General features: G+C 42.2%; 1 protein-coding gene across 1 annotated transcript in view; it reads left to right on the top strand.

Moving 5' to 3' along the window:
• The first annotated feature begins 958 nt into the window (after window positions 1-958).
• Window positions 959-21837, top strand: part of LOC117251205 (TSC22 domain family protein 1-like) — a 37959-nt gene continuing 17080 nt past the window's right edge. The window contains exon 1 of the mRNA XM_078174406.1: window positions 959-4426. Coding sequence (XP_078030532.1) covers window positions 1713-4426 — 2714 coding nt within the window. The 5' untranslated portion in view covers window positions 959-1712. The remainder of the gene's footprint in view (window positions 4427-21837) is intronic.

Raw genomic sequence — 21837 nt, 5'->3', positions numbered from 1 at the left:
TTCAGTTCAATAGAACTTGATTTATCCTGAAGAAAATTCTTGTGCCAGAGAATGCTTAAAATTACAGTAACACAAATCATAGTAACAACAATTTACATTCACAAACCTGTAACAATGGTCACACACTGGCCCTAGTTTTTTTTTTTTTTTTTTTAAATTATAGAGTATTAAACATCAGTCAAAATATTAAAAAATATACCAGATATAACGTGTTTAAGGAGTTAAAAAAGCAAAAAACAGTGCCTAATAGAGTAACAATAGAAGTAAGGTTAGTACAAGAGCAGAGTGTGCGTGATAATAGTTATATTGTGCAATTAATATATAACAATGTGAAGAAGTATTGCATATAACATTGAGACACTAATACTGCATATGACATTGACAAGTGATCATAATATTAGAAAAGTAATATTGCACAAGATAATAAAAAGTAGCGTGTAAAAGTGATAGTGCAGCTAATATAGGTCAATATTATTGTCAGTGTCCTTTGTTTCAGCCCTCCTCCCTACAGAAGAGGCAGGGGTTATACAGTTTGATGGCCACAGGTAGAAAAGATCTCAAGTGGAGCTCTGTGGTGCTCCTGGGTGGCCTCTGTCTATGGCTGAATGTGCTCTGGTGACTCATGAGTGAAATTACACATTACTGGATCCGGGTCTTTTTTGTTGTTTTTCTTAGGCCTATTTTTAATTATTTATTTTTTTGAATATCTATAAAGCCTTTTGAGATCTGGGGTTATTCATAAAACACAGGCTGAAGCCTCGGACACCCAGGCCCAACAACGCCACTGTCCTATTGTGATGTAGCCTACCCAAACTGGTTTACGAGGGAGCGCCCTCTCCTCGGCACTTTCCGGCTCTTTCCGTCCATGTTGATGTTGGGCTCGGCACCGCCTCTCCCAGACTGCTTTATGTCTGGCAGCAGAGACCATGCGCGGTCGCCATATTACGGAGCACCCCTCCCCTTCAGTCCCGTCACAGCACAGAGCCACAGCAGCGGTGCAGGAGGCTACATCCTGAACAACGCTACCGCTGGGGAGGACCAGTGATACAGCAAAACCAAGACCAAAACGAGGACTCAGTGGAATGGATTAAACCCTTGTACACCGCTGTTAAGTGATCGTAGTCGGTTTTACATCGCTGTGCACCGGATAAAAGGTTGCTTGTTTACATTTTCTTTTCTTTGAACAGATTCAGCAGCTAAAACGACTCGCTATAGTCTGTGTTTAGCTAGCCGGTGATGGAGACTGGCAGCTAGCTAGCTGACGTTACTCCTCTGTCAGGCTAGCATCTAATATAAGGCTAACTTACTTAGCAGCTATTCTGCGTTTAATACCAGCGGCTGTTACAACATAGTTTCTCGGCAGAAAGCCCACAAAATGTTAGCTTGTGTTTAACAAAGGCACAAACGGACAACACTGGTAGTTAGCCGGCGAATTAACATTGGCACCAGCTGACGTTAGCTCGCTAGCTACTCAGCAAGCAGCCACTAGCTTCTTTTGCCTCGCTAACTGTCACTGGAGAACACTGGATCGTGTATGAGAGGCTGTAAATATTGGCACAACTTTGTCTGATAATCCAGAACAGCCGGTTCAGATATTTATTTTTTTTGATCGTGTTGTCTGTTGATCGTAGTTTAGTCAAAACGGCGCCGTTAACGAACTGCAAGCTTATCACATACTGTCAGAGACCAACTACCCCCCGGATTCTCTCGAAATGCATCATCCGGACCCTGCAGGAGACTCTGGCAGTGTTAGAAAGATGGCGCACCCGGCTGTCTTTCACAGAAGGGGTAGCAACACGGGCAGCGGGAGCGGCTCCGCGCTGTCAGCGCCGGCAAACCCGGTGGTCAATAACAGCCACGTCCCCGCCGATGATTATCAGCCCTCCCTGTTGATTCAGTGCCAACCTCCTGCTGGTTCATCCTCCCCGGGTCCCCATCACATCCCACCCCACAGCCTGAATCTGCAGCCCCAGCCCACACAGTCGACTGGAGCTCAGATAAAGAAGAAGAGTGGCTTCCAGATCACAAGTGTGACTCCAGCACAAATATCTGTGAGTACCAACAACAGTATTGCAGAAGACACAGAGAGCTATGATGACCTGGATGAGTCCCACACAGAGGATCTCTCTTCTTCAGAAATCCTGGATGTGTCCCTCTCCCGGGCTAATGACATAGTGGGAGCAGAGAGGAGCTCCTCGGAGGAGACGCTGAATAATTTCCATGACGCAGAGACCCCTGGAGCTGTCTCCCCCAACCAGCCTTCACACCCCCATGCCCTGAACCAGGCTCAGCAGCATGGTGGGACCATGGTGAATGGGACTGTGCACCATCACCATCCAAATCATCCTAACCATGCCCAGGTCTACCCTCTGTCCTCTGGGCCTGGGAGCACCCCATCTGCCCTCACTTCTGGAGCTTTACCTTGTGTCACCCAGAAAATGCCTTCTAACATGGGGGTCCCTCAAGAGAATGTTTCCCAGGCTGCCCCTCCAAGTATTGTTGCTCAGCCCGTGGGGGTTGTGGCCCCGGGATCTGTCCCTGGAATGCACAGCTCTGCTACGGGCACTACAGTTAGCATAGTTAATCCCCAGACCAGCACTGTTAGTAATGTGAATATGTTGAGCTCTGCCAACGTGCCTGTGAGAGGGGGGATCAGCACGAGTGTTAGCAGTAGCAGTGGTGGCTTTCCTCTCAATGTGATAAGCGGTGGTGGGGGGAGTGGAGGTGGAGGTGGAGGTGGTGGTGTTGCAGCTGGGGGTAACCTTATCACCACCACTAATGTCAGCATGATCCAGCAACCCCAAAACATCAACTCCAATATCGCTATGACTACTACAACTACTGCTGCTGTTGTCAGTACCTCTGGAGGGATTGGACTCTCTGGTGGGATCCAGGGAAGAGTTGGGTCTGCTGTGCCCCCGCCTGTGAGTGCCCCTGTCACAGCTGTGGCCACAGCCTCTGTCCCATCTGCTCCTGCCCCAACTCCAGCCCCTGCAGTGGCTACCACCAGTTCCCGCTTCAGGGTGGTGAAGCTGGACTCTAGCTCTGAACCCTTTAAGAAGGGCAGATGGACATGCACTGAATTCTATGACAAGGAGACCCCGGCTTCTGCTCCCAGCTCTGCTGCATCTGATACTGGGTCTCTCAGCATGCGTCAGTTTGTCTCTGAGAGCTTTGCTGGGGCCTCAGAGAGGGAAAGCACAAGTGGTAGTTCTGTGAGTAGCACTATGAGTACATTGAGCCATTATACTGAGAGTGTGTGCAGTGGAGAGGCTGGGGGACCCCCAGTCCCCCAGCATGCCCAGGATTACGCCTCCCCTCCTCAGGGCTTTCAAGGAATCCTCCCCAGTGGCTTAAGCATGGGAGTGTCCCAACCTCACATGCACCCCCAGGATATTACCCATTCACATTTGAAGACTACTGTGGCCCCCTCGGCTCCCACTAGCATTCATCAGCCCGCTCCCATGCCAGGTCATCAGACTGCCACTGGACTCCCTACGCAGGCTGTACCCCAGCAGCAGCTCACTTACGCCCAGGCAGTTGCTAATCAATCCTCAGGCTCCACACAGGGCTTAGTGGGTGTTCAGCAGCAGCAGGTCGGCTATGCCACCATGCCACAGCAACCATCTGCTACCCCCCAAGCTGCCCAAACGCAGGTGAGGCCACCCGAGTACACCCACCCACACCAAGGTATCCCCCAGGCTGCAGCTTCTCAACCTCTGCCTAATCAAGCTGGATCAGCTCCCTCGGGGTCAGCTAATGGAGCATGTCAGATGATGGGAGGCCCGCAGCAGTCACAGGCACTCCTTCACTCACAGGCCCAGCAGCCCTCCTCCCTTCAGTCCGCCACCTCCAGTATGCCCCCTCATGCTGGAGCACCAGGTCTTGGCCAGCAGCCTCAGAGCCACCCAGGCCATCTGGACTGCCACCAGCAGAAGCCACAGTCACTCCCAACACAAATCCAAAACCCCGGCCTGGGCACCCAGCTGCCCACAACAGTCCACCAGAGCCAAGTGTCTGCACCAAGTGTGCCTCCTCCAAACCCTCAGAGTGCTCCCCAGACCCAGCCCCAAGCCCACAACACTGGGAACAGTGGTAGGATGCCCCAGCAGGGTGTTCCACAGAGCCAACTGTCTTGTGTCAGCATGTCCCAGGACCACAGCAGCACCCTGGCCCTGGCTCATGCTGCCCAGGCCAGTGCCCTCTACGCTAGTCTGCCCACCTTCACCACCACTCAGCTGCAGGATGCCCAGCGGCTGCTCTTCCAGCACCAGTCGGCTTTGTTGGGGCTGCCCAAGCTGTCCGGAGGAGAGGCTGGATCTGGATCCAGCACTGGCCAGGGTCAAGAAGCCGAGGTCAACGCCGCTACCGCCAGTGCCTTAACTGCATCAGCTGGTCTCAAGGCTGTGGATGGAGAGGAGGATGGGTAAGAGATTCAATTTCCTCACTTTTGTCACTTCTTTGTTTATTTGATTGGTTGTAATCAGATTTTACTAGTGTTAAATCATGTGTATCTGTTACATGTGTCTTTGTAGACCAACTCAGCATTCAGAGTCTGTTTAAAGCTGGATGATTTCACTGGTTGCTGTGGCAGCTGTGAGGAAAGAAAAGTGTTATTGTTTTCCCAGCTAGCCAGCAGGCAGTTGCCAGGCTGCCACAGTCTGTCTGTCTGTCCTCTGTCTGTGGGACACAGTGCAGGGCTCAGCTGGATGTGACGTCTCTTGTCTTCATCAAGTGGCTGCAGTGATTCGACATTTTACCTAGCCTGACTCCTTGCTTAAACCCCGACTGTCTGTCTGCCTTACAGGGCACAATTTCTGCTGGGTGCACAGTTCACCGTACACACTCTCTCAGCACATTTGTTGTTGAAAAGCAGGAAACAAGGCAGAGGTTGTATGATTATTTAATGAGAGACCGAAGAGAGAGGGAGGCTGCAAATATAATAGAAATAAATAGTTTCATTCTACAGATGAGACAAAACATTACGGGCAATATTTAATTTTGTTTTACAGGCTATTTTCAAAGCTAACTTTAAATGAACTCATGAAGAAGAGATGGTGGTTTCCTTGTTGACGTGAAAAGTATAGCGCAGTAGTACTTTTCCTTCACTAAGAGCTTATTGATTTTATTAAGAGCTCACTCTCACTCCTCTCACTATCTCTCTTTTTCCTCCATCTCTCTCTGTCACTCAGCTGAAAAGTCTCCTGGAATGTCCCCGTAATAAGTTTTAAGAACTGATTTTGAGGTTACAGGGGAATTTTAATCACCCAGCAGCAGCAACAGCAGGAAATTGCCCACATTTCAGTCACTCTTACAATCCTAAGCCCATTTTCCCAACACCTTTAAATGTTATTACCTTGGCTTTAAGATGCTGTGCATACCCGAGTTATAATTATAAAGATGAGTTTATTACTGGACTGGTTTACATTACTGGGTCTGTAGAGATTAACGTGGATGTAATCATGCTAGTTTTGTTTCAGTCTGTCTTTATGGGCCAGCTAGATGGAAACTGAAGGATGGCTACTGTTATCACATGACGTCTAACTCCGAGGAATGTGAAATCTATGGGGATCAGGTGGATTATTGTCTTTGATGATAAGTAGCATTTGGGTGAAACCAAAGCCCTTGTTTCAAACGAGAAGATTGTCTTGGTGAATTAGGCTCACGGCTGGTTTCTCGGTAGTTTACCTGCTGTCACGAGAATGCAAATAGGTAACAGAAGTCTGTTTGCGCAGTAAGGGGTGGCTGCAACTGGAACTGGTTGTTTCTCTTCCATTCTTAACCAGTGACACCCATTGACACAAAACAGTGCAAACTCAGAGATGACAGCACAGTCTCATCAGCTGATGCAAACATGCTTGTCCATGCACCCTTAGGGCTCATTGATACTCCCTTTACATACAAAAATAGATATGTCCATTTCAAAGATTGTGAACGTCACTGCCCTCATACTTCCACGTGTCCTTTATGTTGGCATAAATAGAGCCAATAGATGACACTTGTCAAAAGTTTCACACAACAACAAACATCATGCCAGTGTATGAGTATTGTTTTCAGTCGTTGTTAACAGCATTTATTTAAGATGAGCATTTATTTGGAAGTTAATTGCGATTTAAAAATGTCTGATGTATGAATATTAGAAAACAACGGTTAGAAAAAGAGACACTAATTTGGAGGTCAACTTTGCATTGGTTTTTGGGGTAAGTGTTTGGGACCAAAAGGGGGAATAACAGTGATTCAAAAGGCACACTACGCACATTAAATAAGCAACATATTATATATATTGCGAAGCTGGTAATATTTGAATTTTATTTAAGTTGTGATGGATGTGTTGATTTTACTCTGTGGAGGTTTCTGAGGCTGTTTTGAAGGTGTCTGCATCTTGCAAATGTGGCAGCAATGTTCACCTGTGGTCAGGAGAAACTAAACCATGTGCATATTGCACAGTGTTTAGTTCGGGTAACCTGGGGCATTGAAGCATTCCCTTTGAAAACACAAGGCCAGGCTGCCTCTGTCTGCTTAGAAAGCTTGATATCTCTGTCACGTACCTTTTTTAACTTAATGATATTAAATTGGGGCTGGGCAACAACTTCTGTTTGCATTTTTTTTTTCAATTTGCATTCATTTGGACAACAGGGTTTTGTTAATGTCAGAGGCTATGTGTCTATTTCATCACAGTATGATTGCACTAAAAGTCCACTATTTTTGAATTTTTTGCCTTGAATCTGATAGTTGTAATTTAGGAACGACAGGTATTGATTACTTTCACTTTGCTGCTAAAAAATGATGGCCATTTTGTGCAAAGAGGCAGTAAAGTTTGAGTGATCGCACCTTTTTAAAGTCACTTTAATGGAAGCATTTCTCAGACTCTGGACCTTCTTCCTTTGTGTACTAATTGCAGAGGAGCCAGCCCCTCTAATAAAAGTTGATTTGTTCTCCATCTGGTAGGAATGTATTTACAAGGGTGTTCTGGGTGGGGGTCTGTGTGCCATATCGCTGGTTGTACGCGTCCTACTGGTTCGCTGTGTGGCTCCTGTCAACATATTTTAAGGTTTAATGTGTGGGATGACCCTGCCCTTGTAAATCACCTCCTAAGGCACGGCTGTAAAACGCCAGGGTCTCTTTAGAGTATCATTGTGTGTGTGTGTGTGTGTGTGTGTGTGTGTGTGTGTGTGTGTGTGTGTGAGAGAGAGAGAGAGAGAGAGAGAGAGAGTGTGTTTGAATGAGGAAGTATGTCAGTTGTGAATTTGCTCAATCTGCACTGACAAGTCATTAATGGAATCTGCTCAAGATGAGTGGGTGGTCTTTATGTGTGTGTGTGGAGGCTACTGTGTATTGACTGCTGGGGTTTATAGGCTCGTTAATGGTAAAACAGTGATTAAAAAATGCTGCCAAATGTTAAATAGCATGAGCAAAATGTAACTCATGTGAGAGCAGGTATCAAAAATGATCATACGCAGGTTTCCACATGCATGACACTCTCTGTGTGAGGTTTTGGTTTTTTGCTGTTAGGCTGTGTGTGTGTACTTCAGTTTAGTTCTTGTTTCTTCAGACGGAAGATGGTGTTTTGACGAGAGGCAGTGTAAAGGTCAGCAAACTTGGCTAGCTGAGTTATAACATACAATTTAAGAGTGAAGATATTTTGTTCCAAGTTTAAACACTTTGTTTCTCAATTTTGATGTTTTATATCGGCATGTGGTGTGATCTTGGTATAGCTTTGTTTTCTGTTTTAATACTTGTCCTAATGACGCTATTATATTGGTAAAAGATATTGCATGCATTATTCCCAAGCCTTCCATGGAATGTAAAGTGACACATTGACAGCCTTTATTTGGCTTTGAAGAGGTGCAGTTTAAGATTATTTCACTCAGACTTCCTTTTGGAATAAAATTTGTCTGTTTTTACTTCATTTTGGGCAAATTGCATATATGTATGTGCCCAAAAAACAGATATGTATTCCATATTGTGTTGAATATTAGAAGCATGTGCAGTTGTTCTGACTGAAAATGACCCTTTGTTAAAAAACTCAAGGGGTTACAGTTGTGGTAACATCTTCCTTCAGCTACCATGTAGACTTGCATGTATTTGACTGACCAACGCAGTGCCAATGACGGTGCCTTGTGGCAAAAGTTGAGAGAGGTACAACTTTTTTGTCAAACTAGCCTGCATCTTTTTGCTGAAGCCCCTGCTGTGCCAATGCAATGGAAATGAATGAGGATGCTGCAACCCAGCACTATTGTTGCTCTGAACACAGCCTAAGTGTGTGTCTGAATGTGAATGTGTAAAGGCTCAGGGGAATGTGGCTCTGGCTGGCAGCACGATGGCTATCTCTGCTGCTGGCTGTTTGGAATGTAATCTTCTCTCTGGCAGTGCAGGGAGCCAGTGTGTGCTGGGCCTGTTGCTCATTGTGCAGAGATCAACGAGATCCCCAAAATTCACAACACACAGAGGAAGTGACCCAACCTGACCCAGCCCAACTTTGTCAGGTCTGCTGAAGCTCGGTGAGACAGCTGAGGACACAGCAGACCGGACCAGATGGAACCAGACTGAGCTGAGTTGTGCATCAGTGTCCCAGCTCTGATAAATCCTGCTATTGTGTTGCTCCATTCTTCCCTCCATTAGCGCCCGCTCTGTAGATGGTTTTGTGCAAGCATTGGCGTAAGGAAGTTTATACCAAACACTGACAAACCTGATAACCAGATGTTCCAGTCCCTCTTTCTACAGTGGGTCTTGGATAAAGGAAATGTTGTACTCATTGGCCACATCTTGGTTTGTTTGTCTTTTCAGGCCAGATTTTCTTTAATGACTCCACAGCTGTATGCATTTAGAGCAACACTACCCTGTGCTGAACCCTACTTAGATTTTCCTCTTCAGTATCTTAAGGTATTGTGGTGTATCATAGATTGTTTTCTTGTCATATATTGTGACTTGCACCACCATCTATGGTTTAATACTGTTGTAATCATAACAGGTGATATTGTGTACCTGTTGTACCAAACCTGTTGTATTAAAAGATCGCTCTAAAAAGTTTTGTATGGAGCATTGTCCTACATAGAGTCAACTCGATCTTGAAGTCGGTTATAATAGATTCCAGTGTTGACCAGGGCTCCAGACTTTTTACATTTGTTGCACTGGGGTGCCTAATTTTTCATTTAGGTGCATCAGCACATAATTTAGGTGCAGATACATTTTAGGCATTAGCTTTCTTTGTCAGGCCCCATACATAGTGGCCTTTTTTCAGTGTTACCAGCCGTCTAATCACATTGCAGAAGGGGCGGGACAAACACCACAAAGACCAACCGTCACATAGGACATCTTCATGTGCTGAACAACAGCAACTGCCATTTTCAGTTGGGATAAAGATACACTTTGGTGGACACACAGCCTTATTAAAGTAACAACAGCGATTTGCAAAATGACCAACCAATTTACCAACCAACCAGAGTGTGATAGTCTTGGTTGTGATGCACAAATACTGATATACAGACATCTCTTTATCCATGCAGGTCTATGGGAAAAAGTCTTTTTGGCCCAATGGTGTCATGTATTTGACCCGAAAGCTGTATTTCCTTCCACTGTTAAACCACTTTGAAAAAAATGGCTTGTTGACTAGTTACCATGCTTGGAAAATGCTTTGAATTAAACATAAAAGTTTTGTATACCTTTGCTGAAAGTAACATTTCATATATCTTGAATATGCTGATTTAGTCTTCCCAAGCTTCACTTGGTCAATTTTCTCATGTAAATCTGTGATTAAATTTGCAATTTTCATTTTCTTATAACAAAACGGAAGGTGTCAGTGATGCGCTCAATGTACTGATGTTCAACTACTTCCCTTGATGATCTATAATAACGTTTGTACTGGTCAGTCAAAAAAAGGCATTTATGGAAGACTGCTAGATCTAAATCAGAGCCGCACCTTTGTAAAGCCATTTCATCGAGCATTACAAAAATTGAGATGTTTTTTTAGCCACACTAAAGGAATCATTTTGCAAAAGAGAACTGGAAATAAGCCATGGACTCAGTATGGACAAAGGTACCAAGAAAGGCCAGGCGTGGTGCTGAGAAACACTCGCGCTCAGTCACAAAGTTGTTTTTCCGTAGCAAATGCACCAATATTGTGGCAGTGTTTGGCTGTTGCTTTTTAAATAGTGCTCTTGCTTGTCCACAGTTGGGCTACAAATGTTTTGCTAAAAGTAAACAGCGTTTGTTATTTGTTATGCTGCTGACACCTCCCCCATTCCCACCACATAGACCAAGCCAGAGAGCACCAGAACACAGCAGAGCAGCAACATGCTGTGTATGAGTGAGAGAGAGGGAGGGAGGTCTCACTACACACTACTGAATATTTACTGTCTTTCTAAGCCATGCAGTGAAAGCATGAATGGCAGAATGAAAACAACCTTGGAGTTTCTGAGCAGTTCACTGTATTTTGATGAAACAGAGGTTAATGTGTACATACCACTCACATTTGCATATGTCTGTATAAATCACGCTGTGTTTTTGTCTGTTGCTAATTTGTATGCTTTGTACAGATGCATCATTGATTTCATTTGTCTCTGCTCCTGTCTTACAGATGGTTTATTTTTCCATCAATAAACAGGATTGTTTCACTTAAGTGTGGTGGGAAAACTAATGGCTCGTAATGGATGATAATGGATTGTGTTTTTAGCCTGCCTTTCATCTATGGGAAAATTGCCCTTCCACCCCAGAGTGAATACACACTCACAGTCTCACTCACACACTCTTTCATGATAGTCTAACCTTACTGTTGTGTGACAGTCTCACCCCGCTGTTGTCATTTTGGTTCCTTTTGTACCTGAACAATACAGGATGCAGTTATATTTCTGACTCAGCAATAACTGATTTGCCTGTACATTGTCTCTCCATTGAAGGCGTCTGTAGTGCAACAAAATCAATAGACTGAGTCTCTTTGGTCATCGCAATATAATCACACCCCAAATGGGTTGCCCTGTTGGGTTCATGAGAGGTTCAGTATTGGCCTCTGTTTCCACTGTGAATAAGACAGTTTGTAGCACTGCAAAGAAAAATGTTGACCAAAATACATTTTTTGTGATAGAATTTCCTTTTCAATAAACAACAGAACACAATACAGTGTCAGTATTAAGAGGATAGTATACAAATCTAAATTCGTGTCAAAAATATTGTGGTTTCACAGTATCACTGTGTTACAGAATTATTATTATTATTATCATTATCATCAGACAGAGGGATCATTAAAGTAATAAAATGGAAATAAAATAAATAGTTTCACTTATTGCTATTTTTTTTCTTTCAGGAAAAACAACAAAATATGTTTTTATCGCTAGATTTCCACTTATATATTTTTTTTAAATGTCATTATCAAATTTGTTATAAAAAAAAATTCCTTTTTTTTTTTTTTTTTTTTTTTTTTTTTTTGGGAAGCGACCAAACACCACACGTTCTCATAATACAAGATGAAGTGACCAATGACTGATAATGTCGAAGGACACCTCCTTAACCTTATTCATGGTTTGTTATTTTTGAGGAAGCATCCAGACCTTCCAATATATATCATTTACAAACTGATTCCAACATGCCATTATGTATGGAATAGAGACAACATCTCTTTGAAATAGGGCGTGTATGGCTGGTTATTATTTTGGGGATGTAGTGAGAAACAAATTTTTCCTCTTGGGAGTCAACTTGGTTTAGGAAAGATACATATGTAGGTGAAGGCCTAACCATATTCCTAAAAAAAGCATTAAGGTGCCTCTTTGAATGGCATTAACAATTCAACAAATTCCTTAGTGGCTACTAGGAAATTATATGTAGAGTTTTTGTGATACGTTGTTGTGCTGATCCACTTCCTCATTAGTTCAAATCCCAGATAGATCGTTTGGTTTGGTGCTCAATGGTAACATTTTACAGCATTTTTCATTTTCAAGTTTTGGCCTTATGCTAAAAGCAATAAGCCAGTACTGCATTTGAGATCTATAAAAAAGTGTTTTATTGTTTTTAATCACAGTGGATCGACACAGAGTGCAGTACTTTCTACAGACATTTTAAGCGTTCTGTGTATACATTACTTTCTTGATGTCCACCAAGTTATTTCTTTGACAACAAAAGTAATTGTACTGATGAGAACAGAGACATTTTCTTTTATGGCTGGAAAGATAGTGATGCAGTACTTTTGAAATTGGTGCTGTATGACCAGAGAAAATATTCGCTTTTGCTCAAGAGGTAGAAAACCTAAAACTACCAGGGTCAATAAACGTTTCTGCTGGTGGGTGACATAATGCAAGCTTGGCCAGGACACAATATGGTGGCTGGCTGGTAAACTATCGTGTATTACAGTTAAACAGTTAGCTAAAATACTTTGCTGAAGACATTTTAGGCCAGAAATAGGCAACACAGTTACAGAATCTTGGTTCGCATTTGATCAGTGCTTAGTTTTATGTCAGTGTTTTCAGCCTCCGTTTTTACATACAGGAAACAGTATGGCGCTTACTTGCTGTTCACAAATTCTCATAATACAGCCAAACCGTGCACTAAAAATGTTTCTGAAGACATTTAGGAGAGAAATAGGCAATACAGTAGCCTAATTTTACAGTATAGTCTGAATGGTCTGAGAGACAGGGGTGGGTATCTCTTTTGATCCACTTCTAAACTGTTTGTGTCCATGGTGGCGGGCATACAAAAATGAGGAAGTACAATCTGTAGTTCCAACTATAGCCCTAGAGCTGGCTAAAATCACGTCATTTGGCGTGACTGGTAAGATGGGCTCTGGTAAGATGGGCTTTACCACAGTTCATTTACACATACTACCCTCATTGTAATGACAGAGAGCTGGTTGACAATTGGAGAAGCGTCCTTTTAACTCAAGGATTGAAACAGGAATGACCCAAGACAATTGAGAAACTCGTGCCTGTATGTTAACATGGAGTTTGCGTAGATGCAAATAGGAGACACTGAGGAGTTGTCCACACCAACGCGGGTATTTATAAAACCGTGACTCTTTGCTCACGGTTTGGCCTTTCATCCACACGTAACCACAGTTTTGGGCCCCTGTAACCGGAGTTCAGGGTGAACTTTTTGGAAAAGTCCGGTGTCAGCAGTCATGTGTGGACAGGATAACCGCAGTTATTTTGTCTCGTCTCCGTTGTATGACGTCACAGTGTGCGACGTAAACAGAAAACAGCTGTGTTATTACCCGATCCAGTGTGTGCGAGAGACGATTTGAGGATGCACCTAAACAAAATGCTGCTGCTATTTAGCAGCATATCAGCACTTTGTGGCTGTATCATACAACTAACGCTGCTCAGTGACATGATGACACAGTGATTCTCACAGAGCTGCTGAGGAATCAGAATCTGGAGTTCTTTCTGCTGAGTGTGTGTGTGCGTGTGTGTGTGTGTGTGTGTGTGTGTTCAGAGATTGTTGTTTTTCCGGTAATGACGTTTTACTGCCTTCTGATTGGTTACAATGGCCTTACAGTTAGGAGTTATATCGGCACCTACTGCTCTGGCATGTGTATTACATTGCTTGATGGTGGAATTTGCGGTGTCATGTGGACGGAGGTATTTTTATTACACTGCTCGTAGGAACGCATATTTTTTAAAAACTGGAGGCCAAAAAAGTTCCATTTTAAAAAATACCCATGCTCGCGTGGACTAGGCCTTAATGGAGCTACTATGTTGTTATAACACTGTGAGTAAAGGTCCCCTCAGGTCAGTTTTACTTCCTGTTTAAACAGAGAATGGGGGTGTGATTCATAGCTAGATATATACCCTTAACCCACTACCATAGCAACCAGATTGCAGCTACAGTACTTCAGAAAACAGCAATATGGGACTAATTTTGTTGAATTCACGGTTTATCGGAGCACAAATGAAACAATAGTAAGCACAACACACCGACTCTCTCTGTATTTGACTCTCTCTTCTTTACCATCTTCTCCTGCTGTAGCTGTCGGTTGTCGTAGTGATGAGGCGTCATTTGGCTTCTGCCTCACTAAGGAGCTGCACCACCGCACACAAGCCACAGACCATTGAAGGAAGGGTAGATATGTTGCCGAGGTCCGCTGTTTGAAAAGTTATAGGATGTTTTGGAGGTGCATCGGATGCTCTTGCCTCAGCCCAGCACCAACACCACCCCAGCCAGCACTTTTTGACTGAAAGTTGTGCACCTTAGTGTCTGGACTTGTTTGAGGCCATTGTTGGTGGATGATGCAACTTTTTAAACTGCATTTCATATTGTGATCTTCGGTAACATGTTTGCCCTTTCTGTAGTGCGTTGTGGTACTAGTCGGTGTGTTGAGCTAGTCTAGTCTTACATCATCTTACTGTTTTAGTAACACCCTTTTATTTTTTTGATTTTGAGCATAAAATAATTTTTCGTCAAAAAAATATTTGGCGAATAGTGTGGCTATAAAGTCAAGTCAGGGTTCTCGTCATTTGTAAGAGAAGCCGGCAGAGGATTGATCCTTCTGTGGCTGTCGAGACCTCCATGTTAATCTCTATGTGGCATAATATTTATGTAATGTATGACACTATTAAGTGGCGCTGATGGAGGTTTCATGTTCAGCCAGTCATTTTTATTTTTAGGCTTTAGTGGGCTGCCCCTGTCATCCCCCTAAACATGCAGGCAATGTGCTGAATCATGGCTGGCATTCCTGTGGCCAGAACACTGTCCAGTCAGCTCCAGGAATCACACACACTCTATCTCTCTCTAACACACACACACACACACACACACACCAACACACACACGCACTCGCAAATAGAGAGAATGCAGTGCATGACTTTGCTATCGGCGTAAGCATTCCTGCTTTTTTCTCCTCCATGTCTTTCATACCATTTGTTCTCTTCCTCTGTCACTTTGTTTCATTAGATTTTTATTTTGTTGAGATTAGTTTTTTTTTTCAACCTTACAAGATTCAAAGCTGCCAAGGTCATCCCAAGATATATTGGAGAATTCACTGCTGAAAAGATAATGACATCCTAAATTAATTCAGGCTGTGCACAAAACTATACCAGCTAACCTTAGTTGTCAAATGGCAATACATGTACTGTCACCAGCTCCTGTGAGAGATCAAACACAGCTATCTCTATAATGAGGCGAGTGTCCTGTGCGTCATAGCGACAATTTGTCTACACGTCTGTGAATATGAGTTAAATATTAATTCCTGGATTTAATGCTTGATTATTTTCATGCCATGTTTTAACTGCAGGAGAAAGGGTGAGGAATCAGCTAGGACTGCAACAAACTATCATTTTCATTATCAATTAATTTCATAATTATTTACATGATTGCTTGTTTTACGAAGTGTCACTGCATAGTAAAGGATATCCAAAGTATTCAGAATTACATAACCTCTGAGACCTGCCTGGCTGCTGGTGATCCTGGATGACATTCCTGTCTTTAAGAGGCTTCAGCAGGCTGAATTTTGAAGCTAGAGTGATGAAACTGGTATCATTTGAAACTAAAAGATCAACTATGTCATGCTAGTTTTATCAGGAAAGGGCTAAATAACACTTTAAACTTAGGCAAAATGTTGGCAAGGATAAAAGGACATGTACATTTCCCTTGACCTCTCACTTCAAGATATCTAAATTGAAATGAGTTCTTTGGGTACCCACAAGTCCCCCTTATAGACCTGCCCACTTTATGTGAGTCCCATGCAGTTAAGTGCAAAACCATGCTGCCATTTGCATGCAGTAAAAATGTGTCATTTTGCTTATTGTATTTGAATATTTCTGCATACTGGAGTCTAGTTGGAGATAGTTTTGGAATTGCATAAATTGGGTGTGACTGGAAAGTTGAGACTCTTGAGGATTCAATGAGACCAGTTTTATTCATGTGTGATGATGTGACACCCCATAGTAGCCATTTCATTGTAGTGAGACCATTTTTTGGAAACAGACATCACTGTATAAAAAAACCCTCACAACCATAAACTAGAGACCTCGTTAGCCATTCGTCCTCAGTATCTCAAGGATGAATGGCTTTCATAGATACATTGACAATATGGGAATTTCTCAGCAGTTTCCAGAGCAGAACTGCTTGCCATCTAATCACAGAAAAATTGAATTCTTACAGAAATCTCCAAATGTTGAAAGTTTTTGAAACCATATCACAGCATGGATTTTTCTATGGTGTCTTAATGTCGTATTTTGACCATTTTTATAATTCTAGAGTGGTAAAAAATGCTTACATTTTGCACCAAACCTGTGTAACAGATCGTATAAACCCAAAAATTGTTGCAACAACTTAGGAGACATAATTGAGCGTGGAAACTGTCATCATGTACTTGCATTATAATGTTCTAAGCCCCTATACAGTCTACACTTTAAAAGTTTTCATAGGAGTTATACCAAAAACACAGCGTTTATTGCAGATTTATGGCTAGACAAACTTGTCACACAGTGCTGATCTGTATCTCAGATCAATCCTCAGGTTCCCAGCTTCCAGGTGATGTGTACCACTTCTGTATGACATACACTGTTGACCTGCTACCTACCTTAAGCTTTCTTGGCCCCCTCCCTCCCAAAAAGACAAAAATGGGTCTGTATGAGTCTCACAAGGTTAAAATCCAAAGACATATTTATTACTGATAATCAAAATAGTTGTTGATTGACTAATTGATTAATTGCTGACTAATGTTTCAGCTCTAGAGTCAACAAGCTACATGTCAAGGGCAGAAAAAATCTCGACAAGACACTTACTTATTCTGGTACCTGCAAAGAAATAAAGTTCAGAAGAACAGTGTTGTAATACTAAAATTCAACTTACAGCAATTGTTTTCGAAAGCCTTTTGAATAGATAAAACATGCCTCCAGTCATTTAAAGGAACAATTTGACATTTTTGGACATTAATCTTCAAAAGAGGACATTTTAATGAAGCTGGAGATAGGTGAGGGTTAGCTTAGCTCAGCAAAAGGACTGGAAGCGGAGACAATCAGCCAGCCAGGCTCTGTCCACAAACACTCCTCACAATATCCTGCTGAAATATTAGAAGCAGTCTGATGATCATCATGCTGTGTCACAGGGGTAACTGTTGATCTATGTGGTCCGCTCAGGTTATTGGAGTCTGATAGTTTCAGCCTTTCTGCTCGGCTGTGATGACGTGAGAGCTCTATCCGCTGAGTGTCTTTTCCCATAGGGGTTGATATTCATTCACTCTCGCTTTGTGTGAGCTAATCCCCTTCTCTATGCTGTGTGGCTGAATGAGGAAAGGCTGCTGGAGGGAGGGGGTGAAGTTTTTTTTTGTTTTTTAAAATCTTTTTCCCTCAATAGTCTAGCCAGCTGCTTCTCTTAATAGCATGAATAAAGCACAGAGACACTTGTGCTCTTCATCATGTGTGTGTGGGGAACTGTGATGTCTGTGTACTATCCTCTTTGTTTCCCATTTATTAAATGTATTCAGGTTGCCCATACAAATACACTCCCTGCTTTTGAATTTAATATTGTTTTAAGCAGGCTGTGTGTGTGTGTTCAGTTCTGTTTGCAGTCCAGCTCACCCTGAGTGTTTTTGGAGTGAACAAAAAACAGACAAAACATGTCATTAATTAATTTGCTGTTAGCATTACATGCCTCATACATTTCCTTTGGTCTCTGTTGGCACAGTTGCTGCGGCATTTATGCCAACAAAAGTCTGCCTGCAAACCAATTTGAGCTCTAAATAGTGCTGCACTCCCCCCTGCTGGTTGGCAAGCATTGATCTGCCTCTATACACCAGGCTCATCATGTATGTATGTGGGTCATGTGAAGGCTGTTTTTAGGCTTAAAAGCACCATACTCGTCCCAGTGCTGACTGGTCAAGTGGCTGTGGGAGAGTGCTGAAGCACCACTGCCGAGAATGCTTCTTTTTAGGCATGGTAGCCTTGATGCTGGAAGTCGAAAGTGAAGCAGCAGTACTTGCATATATTACTTTTTTTTACCTGCTTGCACCTTGAATGATTGCCAACTAACTTTTAACCATACAGGACATTTTCCCAGTCCTATTATAATGAATTCTTATGTGTTCTTTCATGTAGCCATTGGTTTTTTAAAAATTATTTTTACTGAGCTTATAAAGATCCTTTTTTAGATTTTGAGGCTTGCATGTTGAAAGTAGTTCATTGCTGTAATCATTAAATTGTCTCTACTTTCTGAAAATCCCATTTTCAGTGAGCAGTGCTGCGGTTGAAAGTGAATTTTGAAAAGCTTCATGCATTCATGTGCTTCAACATCTGAGACTTGAGAGTCAGTCATGTGAGAGGTATTGAGGTCACAAAGCAGCTGTAAGAGTCGCTAAACTCACATAAATGACGATGTGAATTGTTGCGAAACCACTGGGGTAAGGAGTTAACAGTGTATGCACAGGAAGCAGTAGAAAACAACCACAATGTTTCACAGAACAAAGCTTGTGTCTTAATCTTAAACCTTCGATATCGATGTGAAGGCATGGCCTACATGGGTAGAATGAAAACATACATGTAGCAACTGCATTTACACATAAAGTTAAGAGCAGTTTGGTTGTAAAGTGCAAGTGTGTGCAAGCTTTTTTATCATGTTAATGGGAGTTGGTATGGTAAGAATATATTTTTCTTGGACAGAGGGCTTTATACTGGGGGTCTGATGGTTGGTAGTAAGAATAAGTTCTGTGTGATGATGCTTGTTATACCTCTAAAGACCAGGGACTGAGTAACTTTGAGTCTATTATGTGCAGACAGGACGGAGGTCTGGATTGAAAGCTGTTAAGTATATTCATTAAGTCATAATTGGAAGCAGTGCAGTTAATGTGAGGCCACTGTAGAGTTGAAGGAGCCTTGGATTAAAAACATGTTACATTGCCCTCTAGTGGCTGATAGGAAACACTACACGACAGATGAACTGAAATGTGTTAAAGGCTTTGTTCAACTTAGAGCTTTATTTTTGGCTTTGTTCATTTTCCAAGTAATTAATCATTATTATAAGATGCACTTCATGAGTTTTCTACGATTGCAAATGAAGCTAAATTACTGTGATTATAGTTCTGTGAGGTCCAAATCAAATGACGAGCACTTGTATTTTTCTTATGTAGTTTTAGGAGAATGCTGGTATGACAGAGTTAAAGTGGAAAAAACGTTTTGTGCTATGACAGTGAATGACATTAGCAATGCACATCATGATCATCTCATTGTGAATTCCATTAACTTATAAAGTAACTTTGCTTCAGTGAGACAGAGCAAAACTTATCAAACTCATATTTAAATTCTACTAGACAGAGATAAAAGCTTGCCGACTTAACGAGGCTTTGTGTTCAAAGGAAAGCAATGAGTGACTCAGCTGGCTTGTTGAGGCTGATTTTTTTGTGACATGTCAGACATTTCTGTGATCAGAAAGGCACAGCAAAGGAGAACACATGGGCTATGGAGTTGAGGATTAATTGGTGGCAGAACGTTGGCACTTAAAGCACAGTTGGTAACTTCTGTATAAAAATACTTTTTTTCATATTTGCTGAAACTGCTTGTGAACTCAGCTCAAATTAGTCAGCACTGATCAAATATGAATCAAGTTTCTTTTACTGCATTGTCTATGTCTTGCCTCAGATGTTTCCAGGAATATTATAGTAGTGTACTGTTTTGCTGTAAAATGAGAAAGGTTGTGATAAAGTTAAACAGAGTATCAAGCACCACCCACCAGTCGGACCAGTGTTCTTATTTTACAGCTAAACAGTTCACTAAAATACCTTCTAGATTCACATTTGATCAGCACTGCCTAGTTTGACAGTTGATAGGAACATGATTGTTTTGATAGACTGTCTCATGTACTTCTTTCTGAATATAGTGACAGTTTTTTATAAAAGGTACCAACTGTAGCTTTACAAAGAATCAACCCCACAACCGGAAGTCTTTCAGGTATTTTGTGGAAGTTTAATCAGTAGTAAGCAGGCTTGGAAACTTTGGCTGGTGAATTCCTATTATCAGCCATTCAACTCATTACCATGTGTTTTTTGGCTGGTGAGTGAAGCAAATCTAGCAGCTACTTACATATTTTACCAGAATTTGGCAAGTGGCTGGTGCTTATTTCCAACCCCGGTAGTAAGGCATGCATTGGCCTTAATGTTTGCCACCAGGTGGCAGTGTATACCAGCCTAGATCTATGAAATCTCAAAGCATCTTTGAACAGCCACTAAGCATTTATAGCCTGAAGATAGAGCAGCAGTGTGAATATATAGATTATCAAAGAAGTCATATGAAACCATGTGAGTGTTTGTCCTCTGAATTTTTAATATAAATACAGTGTAATAATGGAACATGTTGCCTCAGAGTGTTCTGTGGTCTGTGATTGCATCAGTAGTTTTGTGTATTCGCACAAGAACCCCCCAAAATCCCAAATGATTTGATTGTAAATTTGTTGTTTTTGCTGTTAAATCCCAACCAAACTCTGCATTTTAATGTTCAGTGTAAATTTATGAATTCATTAAACCAGTGACCAGGAGAGCTTAGGGATGTTTGTTTCCATCATATGTGTTTTTTCCCTTGCAGTGAAATGTGTTTGTCCGCACTCTCTGACTCCTGGTACATTATTATTAATCTGTTTTTCGTTTTTCTTTTTTCTTTTTTCCATGTCTCCATGTGCCCTTCCCTTTTCCTGTAACAGGTAAGACTTTTTCTTAATCTTCTTTTTTTTTAGCCCACTATGATCCAAGTTTCACTTCAACAAGTGCAGGAGGACTGAGGTTATAAGAGGGCAGCATAAAGTTGTCTGTCTGTTGCAGATTATCAACTGAACATGCTTCATTTTGCTTAAAGTGTGTCCACAATGTTTGGTTCACTAACATCAGACAATAGAGAATCCTAATTAATTGCTAATTAGTAGTATTAGAAGTAAAGGAAGTGCATGAGTTTGCATCCTATTTAAGGGAGGTTCAAAGTTCAAATCCACTGTGACAATCAGCTGCTCCTTTTACTTGATGCATGTGACAGAAAGCCCCATTAACAAAATTTGCGGGAAGTGTTTTTTTTTTTTTTTTTTTTGAGGACTTTCAAATTGAAGTCTGATTTCTCACCAGAAGATGGCGGTGTGGGTTGTGATTACTCTGCATCCTGTTAGAAAATGTGTTGATAGACAAGTTGTATCAGACTTTGGCAACTCTTGCCACATGTTGGCAGACCTTTTCCTCCATTCTGCTGCTTGGTAAATCTGCAATTTGAAGTCAGCTCAGAAAGCGGGGCCCAGTGTAATGCTTATCATGATATTACTGACATAAATTTTATCGCCTGTTGAGATTGTTTCATCACCCAGCCTTAATATAATCCTGAATATAAGAGCAGACATACCCAGAGAAGCATCCCCTCAGTGAAAGTGGCATGATGATGGTGTGACAGTCTGTATTAGCCTGCCTGATTGTAAAGCCAGGCAGGAAACAGTTTGTTTGTTTGTAGCTAAGCTGCGCTTTTGATAGCTCTGCTGTCATCAGAGATTTAGGCCCTGACTGAGTCATCGTTGGCTAATCCACTCACTGCTCTGTCCCCCTCTCTTCTTCTCATTTGTAATCTTGCTGTAGTGTGCACACGCACAAATGAGAAGGCAGGGAAATGGGTCAGAGCTTGTAGCCTAATTGTTTCAGTTATTGATTTAATGAACTCTGCCTGACCTGTTTCAGTAGCGGATCGCCTGCAGCCTGCAATATCCAGAGATATTTAATAAAGTAGGTTTTGCTTTGAGGCATCATTGGGATTCAGAGATTCTGTAAAGGCTGGAATAAATAATATGGATGGTAGCATCAGTTTCCTGGCTGGTGCCACACCCTGGGCCTTCAGGCTGTCTGTTCCAAGGGACCCAGCCCAAATTAGAATAGAGCACAGCAACTGCAATGTCAGTAGG

This window comes from Epinephelus lanceolatus, chromosome 14 (genome assembly GCF_041903045.1).
Source record: "Epinephelus lanceolatus isolate andai-2023 chromosome 14, ASM4190304v1, whole genome shotgun sequence".
NCBI lineage: Eukaryota > Metazoa > Chordata > Actinopteri > Perciformes > Serranidae > Epinephelus > Epinephelus lanceolatus.
The sequence above is the reverse complement of the archived record's forward strand: the minus strand, read 5'-3'. Positions and strand labels throughout refer to the sequence as shown.